Here is a 26,555-nt window from a genome sequence, read left to right on the forward strand (position 1 = left end):
ACCATCTCTGGGAAGCTGCTATGTTCGAACAGTGGCAGGTGTTTCTGTCTAGTTCATAGCTTGTAGCCTGCCATTTAAGTGCTCTGCCACATAGCAGGGCCTCTTAAAAGAGCTGCACTGAGCCTACCCAAGAGACTGAGGTTATCAAGAAGCTGCATCAGACTTCGTGTTCAGAACTTTTCTTTCTTCAGCTTTCTCAGGCCTTATATGGATATACTTGGCCCCATGTTGGCTGTTATATGTAGTAGTACTTTTTTGTTGGCTGCTAGCCCCCAATCAATGGCATGGGAACTTATTATTAATTATGAAACCTCAGCCTTAGCTTAGGCTTTCCCCCAACTAGCTCTTATAATGTGGTTTGGTTGCCTCTCCTCTGTATCATATGTCTGACTTCTTCAGTGTCTAGCTGACATCTCTCTTGCATGACTAGATTCATCCCAAGTTTCTCTCTCTCTTCGGAAGTCCCACCTTACCTTTCCCACCTAGCTATTGGCTGTTTAGCTTTTCACTAAACCAATCATAGTGACACATCTTCACACAGTGTAATCAAATATTTCACAACAGTTTTGTTTGTTTGTTGTTTTTGCTTTTTGAGTTGACACCAAATTGCCCCAATAACCCGTCCCACTTCCAAGTTCATATTGGTTTTTGTTGTTTGTTTTTTATAACCCACTAAGTACAATTAGTACTGCCCATATTTGCATGGGTGTGGGGTCATCCACAGGAAATCTACCAGTGGTCACACCCTCAAATAAGAATGATTCTCCCTTCCCCAGTAGTTACCACCTGCCAATAGCCCCCTTGGAAACGAGTGGGGCCTAGGAAGCACCTCTCCCTTTATGTTGGAATTTTGGTTGGCTTGATCATCTGCAAGTCTTGTATTAGTAACCAAAGCTGCTGTGAGTTTGTGATTGCAGTAGCCACATATTGCGTGACCAGACTTTTCCTGGGGAGGCACAGCACATGTGTCTACTTACCCCAGATAGAGAGCTCATGATAGACCAAAGTATGGATACCACCGTAGTCCAACTTGGTTAGCTAATCAGGGGTTATATGAAGGAATATAAGTGAGGGGTTATTTATAGGAACAGAAATGACTTGAAGAGAGCTTACAAAAGCCAGAAACCTGATACACAGTGCATAAACTGCAGGTAGCTCAACAAAAGTATCCTCCTTTCCAGGTGGCTCAGTTCGTCTCTATTTCTTCTAGGCAGTCTGGATGGTCTCTTCTTCCAGGCAACTAGCCTTGTCTGAGAGTCTTCTCTCAATAGTCTTTTCTGTTTATAATCTTATGGAAGGAGGGGCCTAGTGAATCTGGCCAGTTTCAGGGACTTTCTGAAACTATTAAGCAGTTTTCTTCCTTTCTTCATGAGCTTCCCTAGGGGATGCAATGTTTCCATCTTGGAGAAAACTGCTGCACAACAGAGTCCTGTCCAGAGGATGGCATTTCACAGAACTCCTCCCCATCCTCTGAGGTTTCTTTCTGTCTCCCCCTCTTCCTGACTGTTCCCTGAGCTTTGATATAGAGGGGAGTTGATATAGCTGTCCCCTTTCTGGCTGAGGACTCGGGATCTTATTTTTAGCATTCAGACAAATCAAGCATCTCTCCATTGACTTCTGCTCTTGCAAAAAGAAGCTCCTCTGTGTGAGGCTGGGAGCACCTCAGGTCTATGGATACAAAGATAAAATATGCAGGAAAGGAAAAAGCAAAAACATCCCTTTTTGCAAATGATGTTGGGGTGGAAATTCCCCAACTGCCAAATGTTAAAACAGAAAATTCCCCACTGCTGAGATACTTAGGAATGTAGACTAATGGAAAAATCGTAAGCTTACTCGAAACACGATGAGATTTTTCTTTTGTGATTGTGTGTGTGTGTGTGTGTGTGTGTGTGTGTGTGTGTGTGTGTAACTTGAGTGTGTGGTTCTCCACTGTAAACTTTGTAAATGGCAATGCCAATGCCAGTGTCAGAAGATTGGACACCCCTGCTAGAGAGTCATGGCTGACGACTTTACATAGTGACGGATTTACTTAGTGACATGTTGCAGTCTTTCTTTGGAGTTCCTTCTCTCCCTGCATTATTCTGTTCCTCCCATGAGTCCTGTGCACGGCTGTTGATTTTCTTTCCAAAATACAAACTTGACCTTGTACCCACCCCTCATACTGACTTCAAGATGAGTTCAAAGTCTTGAACAAGAGCCTTTGATCTAGCTCCCTCTTCACCCCCACCCAGCCTCATTCTCGTTCTCTACTATAAAACACCTGAAATATTCTGCATTAGTAACATTCAGCGGTTTGGGGGTGTTGGGGTACTTCAGCTATTTGCAGCTGTTGAGGTGCACCACGCTGTTTGCAGATGTTGGGGTGCATCACACTGTTTGCAGATGTTGGGGTACACCACACTGTTTGCAGATGTAGGTGTACACCACACTGTTTGCAGATGTTGGGGTACACCACACTGTTTGCAGATGTAGGTGTACACCACACTGTTTGCAGATGTTGGGGTACACCACACTGTTTGCAGATGTAGGTGTACACCACACTGTTTGCAGATGTTGGGGTACACCATGCTGTTTGTAGCTGTTGGGGTACACCACGCTGTTTGCAGATGTTGGGGTACACCATGCTGTTTGTAGCTGTTGGGGTACACCACACTGTTTGCAGCTGTTGGGGTACACCATGCTGTTTGCAGCTGTTGGGGTACACCACACTGTTTGCAGCTGTTGGGGTACACCATGCTGTTTGCAGCTGTTGGGGTACACCACACTGTTTGCAGCTGTTGGGGTACACCACACTGTTTGCAGATGTAGGTGTACACACACTGTTTGCAGATGTTGGGGTACACCACACTGTTTGCAGATGTTGGGGTACACCACACTGTTTGCAGATGTAGGTGTACACCACACTGTGCTCATTCGTTTTGGCAGCTGCCAGAGCAATGTCCATCATTGTGTCCTTACGCACCAGCAAACACAAATGCCCCCTCCTTTCCTTTGTTACTTTATCTGTAGTCTTGTTATCTCAGCTTTGATAAACTACAGACTCCTCATAGGCGTCAGGTCTTTTTTTCCCTTTGAGAAGTCCAGTATCAACCACAAAGTACAGCTCAGTAACAGATCAGTAAGCGAAACCCAGGAAGTAATCCACAGGGGATCAGGAAGCATTCCACAGAAGGGTAGAAAGGAGTCTCACTCTGGCAATAGAGCGATGTATATGATGAACTAAAGGACTTGAACGTGGCATAGGTAAACACTGACATGCTGGGACTGTGGGTCATGACCCTTGCTGGAAATGAATAATTTTTAAGAAGGGCCCTATTATCAGTCTCAATTGTTCTAGACTAAGCCCCCAAGTCTTGATTTATATATATATATATATATATAGTGTGTGTGTGTATGTGTGTTTTGTTTTGTTTTGTTTTGAGACAAGGCTTCTATATGTAGCTCTGGATGCCCTGGAAGTCACTTTGTAGACCAGGCAGGCTGTCCTCAAATTCACAGAGATCCACCTGCCTCTGCCTCCCAAGTGCTGGGATTAACGGCGTGCGCCACCACTGCCCAGCTGCTCTTGATAGTTTTAAAAAAGAATTGCAAGACTAACATACAACTAAGCTTAAGAGTGGTTGCTCTGGATACATAAAGATGGGAGAACACAGGTACATTAGGTTTTTCCAGGCAAATTTTATTTATGTATAGAGGATCCCAGTGAACACATGAAACTATTTCAGCCACGTGTGTGTGTTCATATGTGTGCAGGTGCATATGTGCACATGTGTTTGGAGAACACTAGTGTGGTTTCTTAGGCTCCTGAGCCTTGTTTTTGATACATGGTCTGTTACTGACCCAGAACTTACTGATGAGATCCTCTTACTGATGAGGCCCCAGAGATCCTCTTGTTTCCACCTCATACAAGCACCACATTCGTCCTGGACCTTTTTACATGAATTCCGGGTACTGAACTCAGGACCTTATGCTTGCAAGGCAACTGTTTTATTGATTGAGTTCTCTCTCAAGCCTCTGGCTACACTTTTCCAGACATCTGTAATTTTTCCCATGAGGCCCTGGAACATGCTTCCTTATCCCTTTGCAAATTCCCTGCATAGCTGCTGTTGGTTTTATTATTGTAGGAGCAAAGGTACTTGCATTTTTCCGCTGAGACCTTGTTGCTGGATAGTGACTGGGATCAGAGACAACATTGAGAATAGTTTTGTTTTAAGTCCAAGCTGTTGCTAAATATCTAATGATATGGTCAAAGTCTCTGCTTGTTAAGTAAATAAGACGTTTTTGAACATATGAAGCAATGGTTCAGTGAGACTTTGGACTCCAAGTCCCAGGGCTCTATAGCTTGATGTACAAATGAGGACAGGAAAGAATATAAAATCATTCAGGATTTCAAATACAAGGTTTCCTGTGCTTCTCAAAAGATGTTGCTATGTACTCTTCAACAGAAGTGTATCTGTATATCTATGTATGCCTATTTACAACTGGTAAAATGTAACATGAAATATGTAACACTAAATTCAAGGGCTCACCAGGGAAAGGCATTTGCTAAATGAGACTGGTGACCTGAGTTGGATCTCCAGAGCTTCTGTAAAGATAGAAAGGGAAACTGACTCACCAAGTTCACCTCTAGCCTCCATATATACACCATGGCACATGTGCAGCCCCCTCCAGCATACACACACAAACACACATGCATAATAAATAAAATTAAAAATCCAATGGATGTGGTGGCCATGCCTTTAATCCCAGCACTCAGGAGGCAGGTGGATCTCTATGAGTTTGAGGCCAGTCTGGTCTTCATAGCAAATTCTAGGGCAGCCAAGGTTTCATAGCGAAACCTTGTCTCAAATACAACAACTCAAAAATTAAACCCAAGGGTTGCTAATATCTACTACTGAGTGTAAACCCTAACAATGCAAAACAAACTCCTCATTTGCCAAAACAACTTGAATTTTTTTCTTAACAGTTTCTCCATTTACTTTGCTAAATTAAATTTCAATGTTAAATCTCAATATGCCTTTAAAATGTCATTTACTATCCATTACCTGCCAGATGCTCAGCTAGCTTGCCTAGTGTTGGGAATTTGAGCTGAAATATATGGAGAGGAACACAATCAATAGCGACATCACATGGCGCTGAACTTACACAGAACAACGCATGCATCCCAAACTGGGTAATGGAAACCATTGCATGGTACCACCCCATCTTCCTCCCCTCAGTGGCTTTTCATCAGCCCCACAAGTATTTTTGGAAGAGCTCTGAGAACAGTTTGTAGTTCTCAGCCATATTCAAGTGATTAAAAACATTCAGGACTAAGAATCACCATCATTTATTAATTGCACAGATGATCTTAACATTTAATTGTAGAAAGAGGGGATATTTTTTACCAGCCAGGAATTAAAAATAACCACAAGCACATGTGACTCCCTGCTAGTCTAAGTTTGATCTAATTGTTTCTTCGTTTCCTTGTTACTGTTATTTCGTGTTGATAAGAACAGGAGGTTGGAACTGGCTAGGTGGTTTAGGGCCCTGGAGAAAAGTGACCAGTTGCTTATCCAATGTCCTCGGGACTTTCAGGAGTTGGAGGCCAGAGATGACATTAGTGTGTCAGCCCAAATGTCTCTGGTTCCATGGTAGCCAGAGGAAGGAGACACCAGAAAGGGGGTCTAGTTTATATATATATATATATATCTTTTCCCCTAAAGGAGACCCCTTTTCTGGAGACCATGCTAATGTTGTGACCGAGACTAGAAGGCATCAGGCATGGGAACTGGACCGGCCAGCTCAAACCCGTTCATCCAGTCACTGAAGCCTTAGAAAGGAGGCCAAGACAGCAGGGCTCATTGGTACCCTGTTTCCTGGGACCACTCCCACGGTAGATGTCCCCTGTTCTTTCTTCCCTCATCCTCTTTTCTTCTTAAGCATCTACCTATGAATCTATAATGAACTTTTCTTTCTATAACTTATTTTTTGTGGTCTGTGACTTTTATTCATCCAACTCTGAGACCTTAGCTCCCTGAGAAAGTACCTGTCGCTCTCAAATACACTCTTCCCACATCAACATTTCCCTCAGTTCAGTAGCTGGCACACAGGAACAGAGAATCTTGAGAGAAACTGAGGCAGGACAAACCACTGAGGAAATCCCATTCACTGCATGTTTTGATACAAAACATTTTGATACAAATAACATTTGAGGCCTCATATCACAATATGGTTTAAGAATAGTATTTTGTGGGATTGGAGAGATAGCTCAGTGCTTAAGGGCACTTGCTGCTCCTGCAGAAAACCAAAGTTTGGTTCCCAGCACCCACCCGGTGGTACATATCCATCCATAATTCAAGTTTTTAGAGATATGATGCCCTCTTCTGACCTCTACAAGCAGCAGACATGCATATGATGCACATACATATGAGTGGGTAAAGCACTCATAGATAGAGTATAAAATAAATAAACTGAAAGAATAAAATTAAATAGTAACCTTAGCATGTAGCTCAGTGGTAGATGGATGCTTAGCATGCACAAAGCCCGGAGTTCCATCCTCAGAACTCAAATTAACAAGCAACCAAGCAAACAAACAAACAAAAAAACCTCATAATATCTCAAACAGAATTCATTGATGATTGTTTTTATTGATTAAGCTTATTCTTGGACAATTTCATAAATGTACATCATGCGTTCTGATTACTTGCAGTCGGCATCCTCCCATCTCCCTCCCCTCCTGTCACCACCTCCCCCATACGTCCTTTCCCCACATTCACGTGTGTTTATTTTCTTTATGACCCATTGATTTTCACCAAGGCCGTGTGACCATGGGTTTGGAACTCCAATGGAGCCTGGTGGGCTCACTGTTGGGTGAACGACTAAAGACCGTGACTGAGCCTTGCCCAGAATCCATCAGACGTTCAGGGGAATCACAAAAGGTGGTTCTTTTTGAACTCTTAAAAATAAAGCCTTAATAATAAAAAATGGTAAGACTTTAAAATAACTTGAATTTCAACCACATGGGAAAGTTGCAGGGATAGGACAAGAGGCTTCTCTGAACCCAGAGATTCCCATTCAAACACCATCAAATGTCCCCTCAGACTTTTACAGCAAAAGGGTCACATTGTATGCTTGTCTTACACTCCCCCATCTCCTGTCTTCTCTCTGCCCTTCATAGTCTGCGCCTGTTTGAAGGATTTACCCGACAGTCATTGGGCACAGAGTCCATCCATATGGCTGTGCACCAGGCTTTCTTGTGATGCAGCTCAGGGTTTTCTAGGTTAGCAGGGAGAGTATAGAGGAGATGCTGTCTTCTCATTGCACCCAAGAGAAGATGGGGAGTACACCAGGCCAATTAGTCCCACTAATGGCCACTTTAATTTTGATTACTTGGTTAAGATGGTGTCTGCTAGGTTCTTCCCAGACAAATGCCTCTTTTACCCCCTTTGCATGAGTTACTTTCTGAGAGACACTTTTAGAACTCTGTTAATATTTCATTCCTCATTCTACTTATATCCCTTAGTTCCACCATCTATCGATGTTTCTTGGCAGAATTGAATATTTTTATGATTATTCCAAAATCATATTTTTCAAATTCCAATATTCTTACTATATTGTTATTTGGCATCTTCCTGTTAGGCAAAAACTCTCTATGCAGTTTTAAAGTTAATTTAAAAAATTAATTTTATGTGTATAGGTGTTTCCCTGCATGTATGTCTGTGTACTATATGTTTGCAGTACCCATGGAGGCCAGAAGAGGGCATCAGATCCCCTGGAACTGGAGTTAGTTATGGGCCACCAGGAGGGTGCTGGGAATTCAACTCACATTCTTTGGAAGAGTAGCCAGTGCTCTTAGCCTCTGACCCCTCTCTCTAGACTCTCTCTCTGTATTTTTTCTTTCTTTCTTTCTTTTTTTTTTTTTTAGAAAGGAAGACGTGCACTGGTTTGTAATCATGTAAATGCACAGGTCTAAAATGTTTAGTTCAATGGGCTTGAGAATTGCATATACTCAAGTATAGCTACCTAAAATAAAATGGAGAGATATTTCTATCCTTCTAGAATATTCTCTCATGCAAGAGAATTCATCTATTAACTGACATCCTTAAGCCCAGTCTCCCATCACTGCACCTCTGAAAGCCAGATCACTTGGTTTACAACTTTGTCAGCAAGATTTGCATGGCCGCCTCAAACTCCTCTCGTCCCCCTCCATGCTCATCCCATTATTGGCTTTTCCTCATTCTCCATCTTCATTATGTAGAACAACTTGGCCCTTCTTGGCTTCATTAGTTTTCTCTTGTTTCCACCCATCATCGGGATTTTCCATAATAAAGCAGAACCTGGAAGTTATGCTGCCAACAAGAATCCCTCTCTTTAGGACAACAAGGGGAGGGAGGACCACTGCTATTCTATGGTATTCTCCTTGTCATTAGAACACAGTGTTCCTTAGAAGCTTGGTTTGAGAATCACTGTCGAATGGGAGCATTTCTCAAGTGATTTATGGGGACCTTTGAGTGTATGGCTAGAGAACAAGACCACCTAGCTAACGAAAGGCAGTTGTTATTTTTTCTGAGCTTGATGAAGCAGAACAATCAGCTGGTAACATTAGTATTTGGGGTAACATTAGTATTTGGGGTAACATTAGTATTTGGCAGAGATTCAAGATGAGACCAAGGAGTGGGAAGGCTTTATAATATAAAAGAGGGAAGAAGCCTTGATTGGTTGTTGGTATAGCATGGATAGAGGCAGGCTAACTGGATGTGGGACATCCTACATAATTGGTTAGGGTAGTGGTTCTCAGCCTTCCTAATGCTGCCACCCTTTAATATGGTTCATCATGTTGTGGTGACCCCCACCCAGCCATAAAATTATTTCCATTGCCACTTCATAACTGTAATTTTGCTGCTGTTATGAATAGTAATGTAAACAACTGTGTTTTCTGATGGTCTTAGGTGACTCCTGTGAAAGAGTCATTTGACCCCCAAAGGGGTCATGAACCACAGGTTGAGAACACCTGGGTTATGGGTTTCTCTAGTAGAACCAATTGCTACAGAGGTGTGCATTGGATGGCTTCTTAGACTGGCTGCCACAGAGATTGTGGGTCATGACTCTACTGTTATATACAGCCCAGTCATTGTCCATATGTGTACCCGTGTCTCTCACGGTGAACATTGTTCTCAGAGTGAACAATGTATCAGAGAGCTATGAATGTGTGATTGCTCAGAGCTCTCCCAAGCAGCATCATCAGTGATGGTCTATTTCTCTTCTCCTCCTCAACTGAGTTCTAACTTGTGATTTTGTATCAACTTCCAGCCCCTAAAAAAGAAACATGCCTAGACAGATAAATGATGTGGATGAATGAATGCTGATTTGACATGATAGAAGATAGAGGGTCAAGGACATCTCTACTGTCACAGTTTGAGTGACCAGGAAGATCTTATTATGAATAGCAGCTAAAAGGTGAATTAGGAAGAAACTAGTCATTTTTGTGACAGATGTTGAGTTCAGTTTGAGGTCCATTAAAGTGGAAGGTGAGTCCTTGAAGACATTCTTTAGGTTCCTCTGTGTACCAAGTGGAATACCATTTTACTTATTTTAATCTTTATTCAAGTGTGTTATATGTGTGCCTGTATGAGTTTATGTGCACCTTGTGTGTATAGGTACCTATCTTTGAAGGCCATAAGATGACATAAGATCCCCCAGAACTGGAGTTACACATAATTGTGAGCCACCTGATAAGAGTGAGTGCTGGGAACAGAACCTGGGTCCTCCGCAAGCACAGTTAGTGCTCTTAGAAGCTGGGCCAGTCCCCCTGGCCCCAGGAACAGAGAGTAGAGGATTGTCATAACTTCATGTATCAAGGACACAGAGTGAAATAGGAGCTTCAATCTTCTGGTGATCTGTCTACAACATACCAGAACACAAAGCAAGAAAAAAAAATGGAGAATAAGAGGCTCAGACAGTAATCATCATGATTCTTGCAGAGGCATTAGTGAACTATTTGTGCTACTAAGAAAAAAATATGCTATTCTGAAGAAAGCACCCACCAAAGATTTCACAATGGACTCAGGGGAGTGGAGTAAATGATTAAAAAAATGGAATTCTCTCAGTTCTTTCCAAAGCACAGCACTTTAGCTTCTGTTTACAGAAATAAAAGCACATCCCCAAAGTGGTTTAATATTTAAGCACTTCTGTATTTGTGTGTCTCCCTTCAGCAGAGGATGCTGCTTTGGTGGCGCTGGCGAGACCCACCCACGATGATTTTCCCGGGGCTCATCTTGTTCTCGACTTTGCTGTGCCACTTTGCTATTGCGGGACGGAGTGAGTACCTCTTGCCTTTGAGAGAATAGTATCTCTAACTCATGGATTTGTGTCAGAGACAAATAATGATGGCGGGAGAGACAGCACTGGTACTTATTGTCCAATATCACTGTTCTTAAAGCTCCTTGGCAGGATAGTCAGCACACTGACCTGTAATATGTAAAGAACAGAAAGGCCTTCTTCAAATAGTCATTGAGGTCCAATGAGATCTTGCATAGGAAGTATTTGGTATGGAACTGGGCAGACCTACAATTTGTAGTGTGCTTTCCTTGTATGCTGGATGACCTTAAACACGTGAATTGAGATTTTTTAAAAAACCATCTGTCTTGTGTTCTGTTTCAGCCTGTCCCAAGCCAGATGACTTACCATTTGCTGTGGTTGTTCCATTAAAAACATTCTATGAACCAGGAGAGCAGATTGTCTACTCCTGCAAACCAGGCTATGTGTCCCGGGGAGGGATAAGACGATTTACCTGTCCTCTCACGGGAATGTGGCCCATCAACACCCTGAAATGTACACGTAAGTCTGAAATTTCTCTCCAGTTCTCTCCCCTCATTTGGGTTCTGGGTATTTGGTGGGGAAAAACTCGGGGTTCTCAGAGCTGGTGGGAGGTGTCACACACACACACACACACACACACACACACACACACACACACACCACTATTTAGAAAAGAGGACACCTAAGGAGGGTCAAGAAAGAGAGAGAGAGAGAGAGAGAGAGAGAGAGAGAGACAGAGAGACAGAGAGACAGAGAGACAGAGAGACAGAGAGATACAGAGAGAGACAGAGACAGAGAGACAGAGACAGAGACAGAGACAGAGGAAGAGAGAGAGCTGGATTGACTGATTAGTGGAGAGGAAAGCGTAACACAAGTTAAAAGACAAATAGAGAAATGTTGACAGATGAACTATTGCCAAAGAGACCCATGGGTAAACAGAATTTGGGAAATGATCATATCTTTGGACTTTGCCTCAGAATGGAAGCATATTTAGTATTTACTGAGCTGAGTATAATTGTATACATATATTTACAATAAAATATAAACATGTTACACATTGTTAACATAAATTTCAGAACATTATTTTATGATATTTTATGATAAATGGTTGTCTTCATTTATTCCTCAGAACATGGTTTATGATCATGGTAGCCTTTTTTTTTTAACATGGAGTCATGTATTCCAGTCTATCCTCAAACTTACTAGGTAGCTGAGGATGAACTTGAACTGATCCTGCTGCCTCTGCCTCCTGAGTGCTGGGATTAGAGATGTGAACCACCATGCCCAGCACTTAGCCTAATTTTTATGGTAAAATATTAAGCAATCAACCAGATTGAGTTTCTGGCAATCTTGTACAGTAGTAAAAATAGATAGGTGGAGAAATCAGGGCTCTAATTATCTTGATTATATAGATATGACCTTTATCATAATTATATACGTTCCTGCAAGTGATTCAAGTTTATTCTTTATCTTTATATATCTATGTGGTATTGTTGGAGGCACTAGGGATTAAATCTAGAGACCTGTATAGGCTAAGAATGTATGCCACCACCAAGCTACACTCCTAGCCCTTAAGCATGATTTTAATGAAAAATCACTTTAAATCAGCAATAATTCTGATCATTAATGTTATTTTCTTTTTTTTTTTCTTTTTTCGAGACAGGGTTTCTCTGTGTAGCTTTGCACCTTTCCTGGAACTCACTTGGTAGCCCAGGCTGGCCTCGAACTCACAGAGATCCACCTGGCTCTGCCTCCCGAGTGCTGGGATTAAAGGCGTGCACCACCACTGCCCGGCAATGCCATTTTCAACGTATTTTCCACATGCTTTTTGCATCACTGTAGAGAATATATATAATTTTGTTTTTCTATTTTTGTCAGCATACTATAAAAATTGATTGTCTCCATAACCTTTATAACCTTGTGTTTTATTGACTGCATAATAGTTCAATTGGTGGTTTAATTTCTCTAATTAAAGCAATCCCATGACAATGACCATTTAGACTGCTCAAATTCTGTTATAAAGACTATTTCAACACATGTATTATTCGTTTCATTTTGATTGCTTTCTTAGAATAGTTAGTAGTAGCTATTGGATCAAGGATGGAATTGAGTTTACATATTTATACTTCAACAGAAATTTACCAGTTTTTCTCTTTAAATCTCAGGCAGAGTGTGTCCTTTTGCTGGAATCTTAGAAAATGGAATTGTACACTATACATCTTTTGAATATCCGAACACCATCAACTTTACCTGTAACCCTGGGTAAGGACTCTAGTGAGGTGAAGCAGCTGGCAGACAGAGAACATTTTGGATTCTTTAGCTAAACATCACAATTGCTCTGTATTTATGTTTAGCCTCTGGGTGGGACTTGCTAGAAACAAATACATGTTAGTCCTGCTCTTAACACTGTGATGATGTTGAGGGTGGTGTAAGAAATGGAACATTACCTGGAACGCAAGAGGAAATCAGCACTCCAGCTTCTGTGTTCCTCACTGATGCCTTATCTGAGGAGACACAGTGAGATGAGTGAATCCGACTGATAATCCCTTCTCATCTCTGGGCAAGATCTTAGCATATGATTAAAATATAACAGGAAGCAATTTGGATTTTAGCTAGGAGACTGATTAACTAATGGGGTAGTTGGTCTTTAGAAGGGATTTCTATGAAGAAGGTTCAGATGCAATGATACAGAACTTACTTTTTTTTAAATGATTTTTGTCTTAGTCAATGTCCTATTGCTGTGAAGAGACACTATGACTATGGCAACTCTTATAAAGAACAACATTTAGTTGGGGCTGGCTTACAGTTTCAGAGGTTTAGTACATTACTGTGGAAAGCATGGTAGCATGCAGGCAGACATGGTTTTAGAGAAGGAGCTGAGAGTTTTATATCCAGATCTGCAGGCAGGAGAGAGAGAAAAGAGAGAGAGAGAGAGAGAGAGAGAGAGAGAGAGAGAGAGAGAGAGAGAGAGAGAGGGAGAGGGAGAGGGAGAGAGGAGAGAGAGAGAGAGAGAGAGAGAGAGAGAGAGAGAGAGAGAGAGAGAGAGAGGAGACAGAGACAGAAAGACAGAGACAGAGAGACAGAGACAAACAGAGACAGAGAGACAGAGACAAACAGAGACAGACAGAGAGAGACAGAAACAGAGACAGAGACAGAAAGATACTAGGTCTGGTTTGGAATTTTTTGTTTTGTTGTTTTTCAAGACAGGGTTTCTCTGCATTGCCCTGTCTGTCCTGGAACTTGCTCTGTAGACCAGGTTGGCCTCAAACTCACAGAGATCTCCCTGCCTCTGCTTCCCAAGTGCTGGAATTAAAGGCGTGCACCACCAGTGCCACCCCCAGTGACACACTTCATCCAACAAGGGCACATCCCCTAATCCTTTCAAATAGTGCACTCCCTGATGACTAAACATTCAGATATATGAGCCTATGGGGGGCATTCTCATTCAAACCACCATATATTTATAATTCTGTGTCTGTGTGTGGATAAGCACACATGAGTGTGGGTCCCCACAGAGGTCACAAGAGGGAGTTACATACTGGGGTTATCCGAAGAGGTCTGGAATTACAGGTGAGCTGTCCAACACAACTGCTAGACTTCCAACTCTGGTCGTCTGCAAGAGCACCTTGCTCCTAACCGTGTAGCCATCACTCCAGCCCACATGCTCGTTTAATGTAGTGCCACAACTTCATATGTGGTTTTTCATACAATTCATCTGTTTTACAAGAAACAACACCAATGTGACACTGTTGAGAACATGCTGCTAGTCCTAGTTAGAGTTTCTATTGCTGCGAAGAGGTATCATGACCATGGCAACTCTTATAAAGGGAAAACATTTAATCAGGCAGCTTACAGTTCAGAGGTTCAGTCCATTATCATCATGGTGGAACATGGCAGTGTGCAGGCAGCCATGATGCTGAAGAGGTAGCTGAGAGTTCTACATCTCACAGGCAACAGGAAGTAAACTGAGACATTGGGCAGTATCTTGAGCACAGGAGACCTCAAAGCCTGCCCTCATAGTGAAACACTTCCTTCAGCTAGGCCACACCCACTCCAACAAGGCCAAACCTCCTAATAGTGCCACTCCCTTTGGGGGACATTTTGTTTCAAACCATCACACTTCTGTACACTGTGACAATTTTTTTTGAAGATCCTTGTTTGAGACTTGAAAATGCCATTTGTGAAGGAGAAACATAGGACTTTCCACAGAAATACCAAGTTTGTGGTGGGGCTGATCAAAAATACTCCTGAAATGATAGTGCTGTACTTGAATTGGCAATGATGTCATGCATTGTTTAAACATATTCATGCCAGCAGTCCTGAGATAATGAACATTACAGCTCGTTTCATTGCATCATCCTGTAAAAGAGCTGGTTCTCAGCCTTATGTAGGGAACCAATAACTTGGCCGACTGGTTGGAATGAGGATTTAGGGGCATGACCTCCACACTCACCAACTACAGAAACCTGCAGTGATTTTTCTCTTTTTGCCTGAAGTTTTGGCTGGACCACTCCATGAGTCCTAAGAACCAGAGACCCTTAGAAAAACAGCACCATAAAATGGGAAAGAGGTCAATATATTGAGGAGTATATTGGCTCAAGACTACAGTGACAGCTAGTGGGGAAACTGAGGTAGAGGTCCCTTGAGTGTTCTTACTTGGCAATATAGTGAGACTCTGCCTCAAAACAAGTGAATAGGGTTAAGGGTGGGTGTCTCAGTGGTAAAAAGTTATTCAAATTTTAGATGGTCTTTTAATAAAAACCCAGAGCCAGGTATCAGGGTGGAAACTGAAAGATCAGAGAAGCAGAGCAGCCAGCCACTAGTTCTTACCTCGATGAAATCCTTAGTCTAAAGAGAGTGAGTTCCTGTTTCCTAATGCCTTATATACATTTCTCTGCCCAGACATCACTTCCTGGGATTAGAGGCATGTATGCTTCCCAATACTGGGATTAAAGATGTGTGCCACTACAGCCTGGCCCTGTTTCCAGTGTGGCCTTGAACTCACAGAGATCCAGATGGATCCCTCCTTCCAAATGATAAGATTAAGGGTGTGTGCCACAACTGCCTGACCTCTATGTCTAATCTAGTAGCTGGCTCTGTCCTCTGATCCTCAGGCAAGTTTATTAGGGTACACAATATATCACCACAATAAAACTCATATTTTCTACATGTAAGCCCTTGAATGCAATCCCTAGCATGGTTGTGATACCAGGGAGATACTTTACTGGTTAATACATTACATTTCCCTCTTTTCAGGTTTTATCTGAATGGAACTAGCTCTGCTAAGTGCAACGAGGAAGGAAAATGGAGCCCAGAGCTTCCTGTCTGCGTTCGTGAGTCTCTAGGTCCCACTTGAGAGTTAAGGGACAAGTTGGTTTGTCCCTTGACAAATGCTTGAATGTGCTTGAATGTGCACACCAGTCACCAGGCATCTTGCTAACATGCAGATGCTCATTCAGGCATCCCAGTTGTGCTCTGAGCCTTTCTCAGGCTGCCTGGCAATTCCCTGACTACCAGTCCATGGAGCACTCTTTGAGATGGGAGGACTAAAATAGGGAGGACTGAAATAGGGAGGATTGAGATAGGTCATGTTAAATAACATTTTCTTCAGCAGTGTCTTTATGTTGGTGTAGCTTTCCCTAAATTTGTTAAAACTCTATATTTATTAAGGCAGGATGATAAGCCACTGCCTTGTCTTGTGTCCTTGCATCTGAATGTGTCAGCCTCCATGTGTTCAGTCATTAAACACCAAAGCAGCAGGTGTTTAATAAAAACAAGCAAATTGTACTAGGTGCAGAACTCAGATGTCACAAATAACATGGCACCAAGTACTTCACGATAGTCTCTCAGCAATGTCTTACATACATTCTGACTTCCAGAAACATCTTTCAAGGTAGCCTTTAGGTCAAAGATGTATAGAATACTGGCTGCAAAAGTCAAATTAACATGCCAAAACAAAAATATTGCTGCTGCAGTCTCTGGCTCCTCTTCCTCCTCCTCTTCTTCCTCCTCCCCCTCCTCCTCCTCCTCTTCCTCCTCATTCTTCTTTGGCACAGTATTTGACTGGTTGGCACATTTGATTTGACTTTTTCTTACTCGTCATCAACAAAGGGCTGTTTTTACCCTATTATCAAAGTTTATGTTTCCTTAGCTTCATTCTCATATTCTCTTTCATTCTGAAAAGAGCGTGTTTTAATGTTTAAATTATATTTATTTATTTGGCCTATGTGTAAAGGTCTAGAGACTATTTGTGGAAGTCAGTTTTCTCTTTCACTATGTGGGTCCTGTGGACTAAATTCCAATCATCAAATGTAGCATCAAGTTATTTGTTTTTATACACAGAGACATATTGCCAGCCCAGAGTTTATTTATTCCTTTATTTATTTGAGACAATGTCTCACTATGTAAACCAGGCTGACTTCAAACTCAAATATCCACCTCCCTTCAAAGAGTGCATTGCAAACCTCAATAATTTTCATAGAGATAAAAGTGATCTCCCTTTGCAGCTATGGCCTGCCCACCACCACCAGTTCCTAAGTCTGCAATCCTTAAGGCTCACAAGTCATCAGCTGGGAACACCTCGCTCTATGGGGACACAGAAGTCTTTGAGTGCTTGCCACAACATGCCATGTTTGGAAATGACACAATTACATGCACAGCCCATGGAAACTGGACTAAATTGCCAGAATGCAAGGGTAAGTGATAAAGTCAAAATAACTAGAGTGGCATAGGAGCACATGTTTGAAAGTGTTGAATATTCCAAATTCTCTTCCTTGATGAACTTCTAAAATTATTTTTTTTTGTTTCGTTTTAAGAAAGAGTCTCATGTATCTCTTGTGTCACTTTTCCTAGAGAGACATCGACACTATTTATTCAGCCCAGATCAGGCACCAATGATAGACCAAAGAAATGACACCACCCATGTCTAGCCTAGGGAACTAGGGAGTTTATCGGGGTTACTTATTGGAGCAAAAGTGAGGGGTTACATGACTACTCCATGAGTAGCTCAAATGTAACTGCATCACTGGAAAGTTCAGCATGCATGGGTGATAACTTCAGAAAGCTGCATCCCTGGTCCTCTCTGCCCAGCTTGCAGCTGTGCCAGTAGCAGGAGAGTTTTCTCTCTGCCAGCATTTGCTCCTGTTTCCACAACCTTTAGAGGGGCTGTGGACATTCCTTTTGCTTCTTGGATCTTATGAACATCTCTCCCCTGCTTTAGAAGGGAAAGTTTCAATCCAGCAGAAAGTTCTATACAACAATAGCCCCAGGTTGATCTTAAACTCACTCTGTAGCTGAGACTGGTCTCAAATTCCTGATCCTTCTGCCTCCACCCCCCAAATGCTGAGATTATAGGTGTGCACCACCACACTATATTTCTATTGAGCGCCTACCATGTGACGGGCAGTGTGTTTTGTACCAGGGATAACAGATGAATGAGTTCATCTTCTGACTTGCAGTGAATTAAATATTGTGCAATTAATAGTCCAAGACTGACCGAGTGGTATTTCCAGAGGTCAAGACCCTTGACATGGGCTTTGTATCATGAATGGAAGACAAAGGAAAGGCATGCTTTATAGGGTCACATCACTTGTAAAGCCAGAGGCATGAATGGACTTGTGTTTGGTGATAGCTGGACACCAGTGAGGCTGGGGAAAAGATGCCTGGATTAACGGATAGAGGTTTTAAAAACTGGGCTATAGTCTGATTGATGGCTATGACTTTATAATCTATCTAAATTTAAGAATCATTGCAGCATCTTTTTAATCTGATTTATTGATTAGAAAAAAAGACTTCCCCCCTCTTCTTTCATACTCACTTTTTAGACCATAGAAATTTGTGACAACACTTCATGATGAAAACTCAAAACCCAAAGAGATAGCAGGGTGTCATTATTTACTTTCAAAACGTATTTCTTTCTTCTCTTTCCTTTTCTTTCTTTCTTCTTTAATATTCAGGGTTCCGTAAGTATAAGAGAATTAGGACAGAATTAAGCACCGAGCACCTAGAAACTGCATTTCACTCATAGGACTATCCAGTGACTTCACGGTGCAATGGAAGGAAGAATGTAGCCATTTTGCAGCCGTCAGACAACACTGTTAGCTACTAACATGTCTTATTGAATATACTTTGTAGAAGTAAAATGCCCCTTCCCCTCGAGGCCAGACAATGGGTTCGTGAATTATCCTGCAAAGCAGGTGCTTTTTTATAAGGATAAAGCCACATTTGGTTGCCATGCTACATATTCACTGGATGGCCCAGAAGAAGTGGAGTGCACCAAGATGGGAAATTGGTCTGCTCTGCCAAGCTGTAAAGGTATGGAAATGTGGGTGAGGTCCTACAAAGTACTGAATTCATCCAGTGGATCACTCTTGTCTGCCATTTTCTTGTTCTATTTATATCCTACTTGTTGCTCAGACTTGCTTCACAGCCATTGACATATAAAAGTCCTAAGAACTCAATAGTACTCGGAGAATTATCATGCTTAAGAAGGTTGCTTAGAATCTAGCTATAGGGAACAAACAGACTCTCTGAAGTATTGGTAATATGGTGGGAGACCATGGTTTCTGCCTGTATTTATTTTTAAATCTTCTCATAAGTAACCTTTACAAATATTTATTTTGCAATTTTTAAATTTGTGTGCATTTGTGTGGGGGTGAGGTATGTGCACATGAGTACAGGTGCTCACAGAGACCAGGTGTTGGGTTCTCTGAAGCTGGAGTTAGAGGCAGTTGTGAGCCACCTGATGCCAAGTACTAGAACCTGAACTCTGGTCCTCTAGAAGAGTATTGTGTGTTCTTAATCACTGAGCCATCTTTGCAGCCCAAGCGTCCCCCACCTCCCCTTTGGGCTCTTATTTTGTCAAGGTCCTCTTTGTCACAAAGATCAATCACACATTTAAGCTAGTTCAAGGAAATGGTGGCTTGTTATATTAAAAAAAAGAAATATGCAAATGAGGAACTGAGATACAACATGCCAGTGTCCTCTCCTGCCTCTGTGTCCCTCTCTTGTTTGAACTTGGCTTGATTCTACAACAGGTAAAGCATCCATCACCAGCTGGCATCCTTTCCCTGAGATGCCATTTTTTTTGAGATGGGCGTCTGTCCTTAATCCAGTCAGTGCCATGATTTGCATAATGCAATGACTATGCAAAGAACAACCACATAGCCCTCTATCTCTCTGCCTAAGCTGGACTGTTTAAACAGAAAAGGAAAGCAGGCACAAAACCAAAATGATGAATAGCTAGTGTTATAGTTTGGAATCTCTTAGAAGCAGAGTCTGGGACAGGTCTTCAAGTGCAATTGATTTATGAAGCCAGTATCCCAGAAGATATCAGGCCAGGAAAGCTAGGGTAAGCATTGGTTCTCAAGCTTTGTTGTACATCAGAGTCCCCTAGGGATGTGTGTGTGTATGTGTGTGTGTGTGTGTGTGTGTGTGTGTGTGTGCGCCAGAGGTCAATGTTAGGTTTCTTTCTCAATCAGTCCATACCCCACTTTTTGAGACAGTATTGCTCAGTGAACCTGGAGTCTGAGTGGCTGGCAGAGAGCTCCAGCATATTGTCTGTCTGCTTCTCCAGACCTCCCCTCTCACCCTAGTTTTTATGTAGGTACTTGCTGGGGTTCTGAACTCAGGTCCTTATGCTTCTGCAACAACCACTTTACTGACTGAACCATCTCTACAGCCCTGGATGACTAGTTTTTACACAGATTTCTGGGCTCCATCCTCAGAGTTTCTGATGGGGTGGATCTGGGACAGGACCTTTCATTTTGACCGAGTTCCTTCTTTTTAAAAAAATATATTTATTTAAGATATGGTGTCAACAGCCTAAACAAGACCTGAACAAGGATGACAGCAAGTCACAGAAGTGGGAAATCTCACAGGGACTCAACACTAGACTAAGAACTACAGGCAACTAAGGAGTGTTGAAAGTGAGGGGAAGAGTCCTTCTTCCCCAGGGAAGAGCCCCACCCCCCACCCCAGTTGGCTATCCAATACCGAGTGGTCAGCTCCAAAGTTATACACGTACAAGTAACATCATATGGACTGAGCAGGTTGTATTTATATAGTTAGGAATACATATACACATATATGTAAAACAAAGAGCTTGAAAACAATTAAGTTTTTTTTATGTTTTTTCTATTGTGTGTCTGTTCCTGTGTGCATGCACATGCACCATGACCCACGTGTGGTCAGTCTAGAACATTCTGGAGTTGATTCTTCTCTTCTGCTATGTGGTCAAGGGCATTGAGCTCTGCTCTTCAAGCTTGGTGGCAAGTGCCTTTATCCACTGAGCCTCTCGCTGGCCCTGAAACAAACTTTTGATCAGGAGCCATTTGTGAGCTGTCAGCAGCTTTCACCTGTAGCAGTTGACTGATGGATGTATCTGCTCCATAAATGAGATCTGAGTGTAGACCGGCTCAGGCTTACATCCCGTTCTCTTCCACGGAAGCCAGGAAGCTGCCGCGTCTTTGACCTTATGCCATTACTGAAGGGCAGAAACGTTGACAGGGAACATCTATCATCAATCAAACTGACATTGTACATCACACATTTTTTAGAACCCTCTTGTCTTGGCCTGTTTATCTCAGTTGTGTTCATCTACTGATTCACAAGTTTACATTCTTTCTTTAAAAATGGTATTACGTATTTGTTATTTTGTGCACGTGTGTGTATGTATGTGAGCTCACACACATCATAGCACCTGTGTGGAGGTCAGAGGACAACTTGCTAAAGTTAGTTTTCTCCTTTCACTACGTGGGTCTTGTGGATTAAACTCAGGTCATGAGTCTTGGTGGCAGGTGCCTTCACCCACTCAGCCATCTTCCTGAACATAAGTAATCACTATTATCTTTAACAAAGAGTCTTGAGTACAGACATCTTCCCTTTCAGCATCTTGCAAAATATCTATTAAGAAAGCCACAGTGTTGTATCAAGGAATGAGAGTGAAGATCCAGGAACAATTTAAGGATGGAATGAAGCATGGTGACAAGGTTTCTTTCTTCTGCAAAAATAAGGAGAAGAAATGTAGCTACACTGAGGAGGCAAACTGCATTGATGGCACCCTCGAGATCCCCAAATGTTTCAAGGGTAAGGTGTCCGTGGGCTGCTGTTGACTGGGAACTTCCACTTGGCCCTTGCTCTCACCCATGTTTATGCTATAGAGTGACTCTGAGAAGCTAAATTGATTTGGCTACTGGGTTTTCTTAAAAGATGTGTGATGGGGAAAAATCAGATAAAGCGGAGAGCTGCTTATAGTTTCTTGGCTTACATACACATTTTGCTTTCCAGTGTTTTTCATTAAACCTCGAGGTTGTAGTTTTCCTTGCTGACTGTTGAGGTGAATTAAACCATATTCTTTGATTCCAAGTTTAGTGTGAAAATGAACAGAGTCAAATATTGAATGATACAATCATTTATTACTTCTTTATTCCATATTTTAGAGAAGTAATGATAATGATGATAATTAGTGTACAGATCCAATATTATTTTTCTTGCCTTCAGAAATGTGTAATTTAAAAAGAATTCTTTAGAGCAAAGTTTAATTAGAACAAAGTATTTTGAGAAAGATGCTAGTCTGTATGTGAGACACAGAAGTGGACACTGGTCAGGGTGGAGAACTAAATGATAATCTAGGTTTCAGACTTAGAACTTATGTAGTCGTTATTGCTAGGAATGAAAAGCCAAGATAGGCTGAAGTTACTGTTGACTCTAGGTTTAGAAATGCTCCAAATATACTGATAACCATGTATTGACAGCTGAGAAGACAGTTGAGAATAGATGTAACTGGGGTGGAGGAGCTGAGAATTTATCACCTAGAGAGAGAAGGAAAGTATAAATGATTAATAAAATGTACCTCATAAGGTTGGTTCAATTGATAGAAGCTTTTTATTTTGTGTGTGTATGTATGAGAGAGAGAGAGAGAGAGAGAGAGAGAGAGAGAGAGAGAGAGAGAGAGGAGAGAGAATGTGTGTGTACGCATGCGCATGTTCTATGTGTGTGAAGGTACATATGCTTGTGCTTAGATGTGGAGGCTAGTGAAAGATGCCAGGGGCTCTATTCTATCCTTCTCTGCCTTATTCCTTTTAGACAGGGTCTCTCACTCAATCTGGAGCTAGGTTGGGGGCCAGCAAGTCCTGGTAATCTGTCTCCAGCCCTCACAAAACTGGTGTTACAGGCATTTGTGTGTGGCCATGCCTAGCCTTTTACATGGGTGCTGGGATCTGAACTTAGGTTCCCACACTTATGTAGCAAGCACTTACTCACTGAGCCATCATGCAACCCTAATTAATAGACATATTATGCATGGCATAGGATAAGTGCTCAATCATGATATTATAATTACAAATAGTTAGAACTCTACTGAATAAGTTGTTATTGCCCCAAAGATAGAAAAACTTGTGCTGGGGAGATTGTCCAGTTGGTAAAGTGCCTGCTGTTGCACAAGTATGAGGGCCTGAGTCTGATACCCAGAACCCAGCTGGGCTGGGTAGTAAGCCTATGACCCTGGGGATGAATAGAAGAGCCAGGAAGTAAAGAGTAGATATCTGGAGATCACTGTTTAGCCAGCCAACCAGTGAGCTCCAGGCTCAGTGAGAGACCCTGTAGTGGATAGTGATAGAGGTAAACACCCAACGTTGAGGTCTGGTCTCCACACTCATGTGCATATACACAAAAATAAAATACAATAAAAGATAGAACTATAGTGAGATGTTAAATATAAAGTTGATAAAGTGCAATGGACTTAGTCAAATCAGGAGAGAAACTACTGGGAGGAGTTAATTTAAAAATCAGGATTTTATTGCTATACTGTTTTCAGTCTGATTTTCCTTATGGTCTTCAGACAGAAGCAGCACTCTTGATGCCATAGGGAATAAATAAAGGGTGGATATGATGTGTCCCCTTTTTAATCTTGTCAGAGTTATATAAACTTTCAATCTTTTTCTTCTTGGAAATGAATGACTTATCCTTGCTCATTTTTTTTTCTCCCATCACTGAGACCTCACACTAAATGATTTTATTCCTAGAATTAAATATATTCAACACCCATGTAGGATGTATTTGACTTGGCTGAGCTATTTAGAAATTTAAGAAATGATTATCTTTCTTGTTCATCTTCTCCCCTTCTCCAACAGAGCACAGTTCTCTGGCTTTCTGGAAAACGGATGCTTGGGATGTGAAGCCGTGCTGAAGTCAATTTCAGAATCAAAATTGATGTCACATTTGTATTTCTGCTTGTCCAAGGACTCCAACTGAAATAGCAAAATAAAGTTACTGAGTTGCCTCAGTCATTACAGTGTGACTCTGTATGGCGCCGTGGTTTTAGTTTTAAGTCAAGAGATCCAAATACCCAAAACATCCTTGATTCCTGGCTGTGAAGGAGCAAGCATAGCAAATAGCAGAGCAGCCTGTTCCAATATAAGACATTTTTATAGATGGGTTCATAAACCTCTAAGCCAGTATCATCTATCTAATCACAGAAAAAAAAAAACTTCTATGTCCCACAATTCCTAAGGATGACTTCAAAATCTAGAATGTAGTTCCTAGGTAATTCTTATGCTTTCTTGAGTTTGAGAACCATGACAACAAAGGGATAAGCACTAACTTCCAGGTCCACAGAACTGGACTGGAATCCTTGATACTTTGTTTACATGATGCTGAAAGATCTTCCCTCACCCATTATCAGGCCAACATCTGGCTTTGGCATCACTCCTCTGGGTATGTCATACTCCTTTGCCCTTCTCTTTTTCTGTTGTATCCGTTGGCCAAACTCACCCAAGGCTCTCCTTCCCTTCCATATGCCTTCACCTAAAATGAGTGTTGCTGGAAGCAATGCAATCATCACAATCATGCTGATAGATCCCAGTATAAATCCATGGATGCAACAAATGGTGGCCCTCCAGTTCTGTCCAACACTCCCACCATCTGTCATTGGTCACTCGCTACAGGGGCTATTTCTTTATTGGGTTCTCCTGCTGTGACTTGAATAAGCAGATGCCTCATACTCCTGCTGGTGTACACAGAGCCATGCATCCACGGCCCAAGGGGACCTATCTACTTCTCAAGGTGGTAGCAGAACTTAGTATCGCCCACATGGCACTGTTTTTCCCCACATGTAGAATGAAAGAGCTACAAGGAAACAGAGCTTGCATCAAGATTCCAGAGAAAAGTCAACATGGCCAGGCAATGGGTAGTAGGATAATATTTTCTGCAGGAATGCCCTCGGGAGTCAGTGTGTGAACCTGTGAAGATGAAAGCTAGGCTTAAGTCTCTTGGGATGTTGGAGATGCCAGGAACATGGGCTTTCTGCTGAGAAAAGTAGCATGTACCAAGTTGAGCCTGCCCAAGAGAGAAGTCATACTTGTTGCAAATGTCATGGCCACAGGTGAGGGGATGCCCAAGCCTGTTGGAGCTTAGATGATACCACCACAGGCTGTGGATCCTGTTCAACACAGTTTCAGAATTTAACATTCCTTTACTGGGTTAACCTGCTGTGATGTGAACCAGCTAGATTATGGTCTTCTTTTGGACCAGTCTGTAGATGTAATTCTGAATAGTTTTATTAAATAAGAAACACAGAACCAAATGCAGAGTAAAGCCCCAGAGGTCAGAGAGCAGTAGCTAAGAGCTGAGACCAAAACCGACTTCTTACCACCCACTGCTGATGCCGTCCTTCCCTTGAGAAAGAGACCTACTTCCTGTGTGTCTGTCTTTTTATTGACTTTCTGTTCTGCCTTCTCATTGGTTGTAAACCCAACCACATGACCTCCTTGTCACTGCCTGTCTATACAGACCTTCAGGTCTCTATGATTGGTATTGAGATTAAAGGTGTGTGTCTTCATGCTGGCTGGATCCTTGAACACACAGAGATCTGCCTGTCATGTGATCGGGATTAAGGGCATGTGCTACCTACCACTGCCAGACTTCTGCTGAATGGCTTGCTATTAGATCCAGACAGATCCCTGCTTCTCAACTGATAGGATTAAGGGCATGTGCTAACGTTGCATGACTTTTGTGTTTACTTATAATGGTCAGCTTTTCCTTTGATCTCCAGGCAAGCTTTATTTATTAGAGCACAAATAAAATATCACCACACATATCCATCATGTGAGGAGGTCACAGTGACAGGATCATGATACAGCTGGTCATATGACATGTGACATCCCTAATCAAGAGAAGAGAGAAATGAACCCATGTAGCTTTGTTCACTTGTTTGCTTGTACTCAGTTTAATACCTCTACTCTTCCACAGTTCAGGAACCCCTGCCTAGGGAATGGTGCCACCTACAATGGACTGGGTCTTCCCACACTGATTAACTTAAATAAGACAATCCCCACAGGCATATTCACAGGCCATCCCAATGTAGACATCAGTCATGGAGACTCTTCCAGGTGCTTCTAGGTCATGTCATGTTAACAATTAGAGCTGACCTCTCAGTGCTAGGGAGGTCATTTTGGAGCAGGGTACCTCTGTAGCTCCATATTTTCAGGTACTTTCTTTTTTAAATGAAAGATCTTCAAGTAAATTCTCAGTTTTACATCCTGCAGGCCATCAGTGGGTAGAGTCTTGCCTTTAAGTCACCATGGCTATTGTCCTGGCACAAAGTGCAGTTTTTTAATTTCATTTTTATTCTCATGATATATGTTTATTCATTATCTTTAACCTTTCGTCATGTGACCTTGCTAAGTTCATATAGTTATAATATCTCTTGGCTCAGCATGCAAAAGCATTTGCTACCAAGCCTGACAACTGGAGTTTGATCCCTGGGACCTCCATGTGGTGAAGGGAGAGAGCTCGCTCCCAAAAGTTGTCCTTTGACCTCTACATATAAATGAACACACACACACACACACACACACACACACACACAAAGAGAGAAAATTATGAATAAGATTTTCTGTGTGTTATTGCTGCCTCCTAGTGGCATTTATTGGGTGTATTAGTTGTCTAAAGAATTTGATAGACTGAATATATTATATACACATATGTGCATATATACAAATCTCTCTCCAATAATGATGATGATTGTCGGCAGCAGTAAGTTTGCTGCCTTAATTTTAAAGGCTCTTTTTTGTCCTGTCCCAGTTAAGTTGTTTGTGTGAAAAATGTGCAGTTGGGTTCCGAGGGTGCTGGGGATCAGTTTCCCTGTGGTTTTTCCTGTTTGGAAAACGGTGTCCGGCTTGCCTACGGATGCAGAGTAACCATTCCTTGACTCCTGCTGTTAGAGGGGTATATAAGCCCATGTTGGTACGATTAAAAAG

General features: G+C 42.0%; 1 protein-coding gene across 4 annotated transcripts in view; it reads left to right on the forward strand.

The window, feature by feature from the left end:
* The window catches only part of Apoh (apolipoprotein H), a 39,130-nt gene extending 15,545 nt beyond the window's left edge, over positions 1-23,585 (forward strand). For 2 of the 4 annotated variants that reach the window (XM_059272020.1, XM_059272018.1), the window contains exons 2-9: positions 10,194-10,299; positions 10,642-10,818; positions 12,465-12,561; positions 15,556-15,632; positions 16,806-16,994; positions 18,433-18,612; positions 21,187-21,384; positions 23,430-23,585. In XM_059272020.1, the coding sequence (XP_059128003.1) occupies positions 10,200-10,299; positions 10,642-10,818; positions 12,465-12,561; positions 15,556-15,632; positions 16,806-16,994; positions 18,433-18,612; positions 21,187-21,384; positions 23,430-23,485 (1,074 nt within the window). In that variant the 5' untranslated portion in view covers positions 10,194-10,199 and the 3' untranslated portion in view covers positions 23,486-23,585. The remainder of the gene's footprint in view (positions 1-10,193; positions 10,300-10,641; positions 10,819-12,464; positions 12,562-15,555; positions 15,633-16,805; positions 16,995-18,432; positions 18,613-21,186; positions 21,385-23,429) is intronic. The other 2 variants (XM_059272019.1, XM_059272021.1) reach the window with 2 other exon arrangements.
* Positions 23,586-26,555: the final 2,970 nt, after the last annotated feature.

This window comes from Peromyscus eremicus, chromosome 8a (assembly GCF_949786415.1).
Source record: "Peromyscus eremicus chromosome 8a, PerEre_H2_v1, whole genome shotgun sequence".
Taxonomy (NCBI): domain Eukaryota; kingdom Metazoa; phylum Chordata; class Mammalia; order Rodentia; family Cricetidae; genus Peromyscus; species Peromyscus eremicus.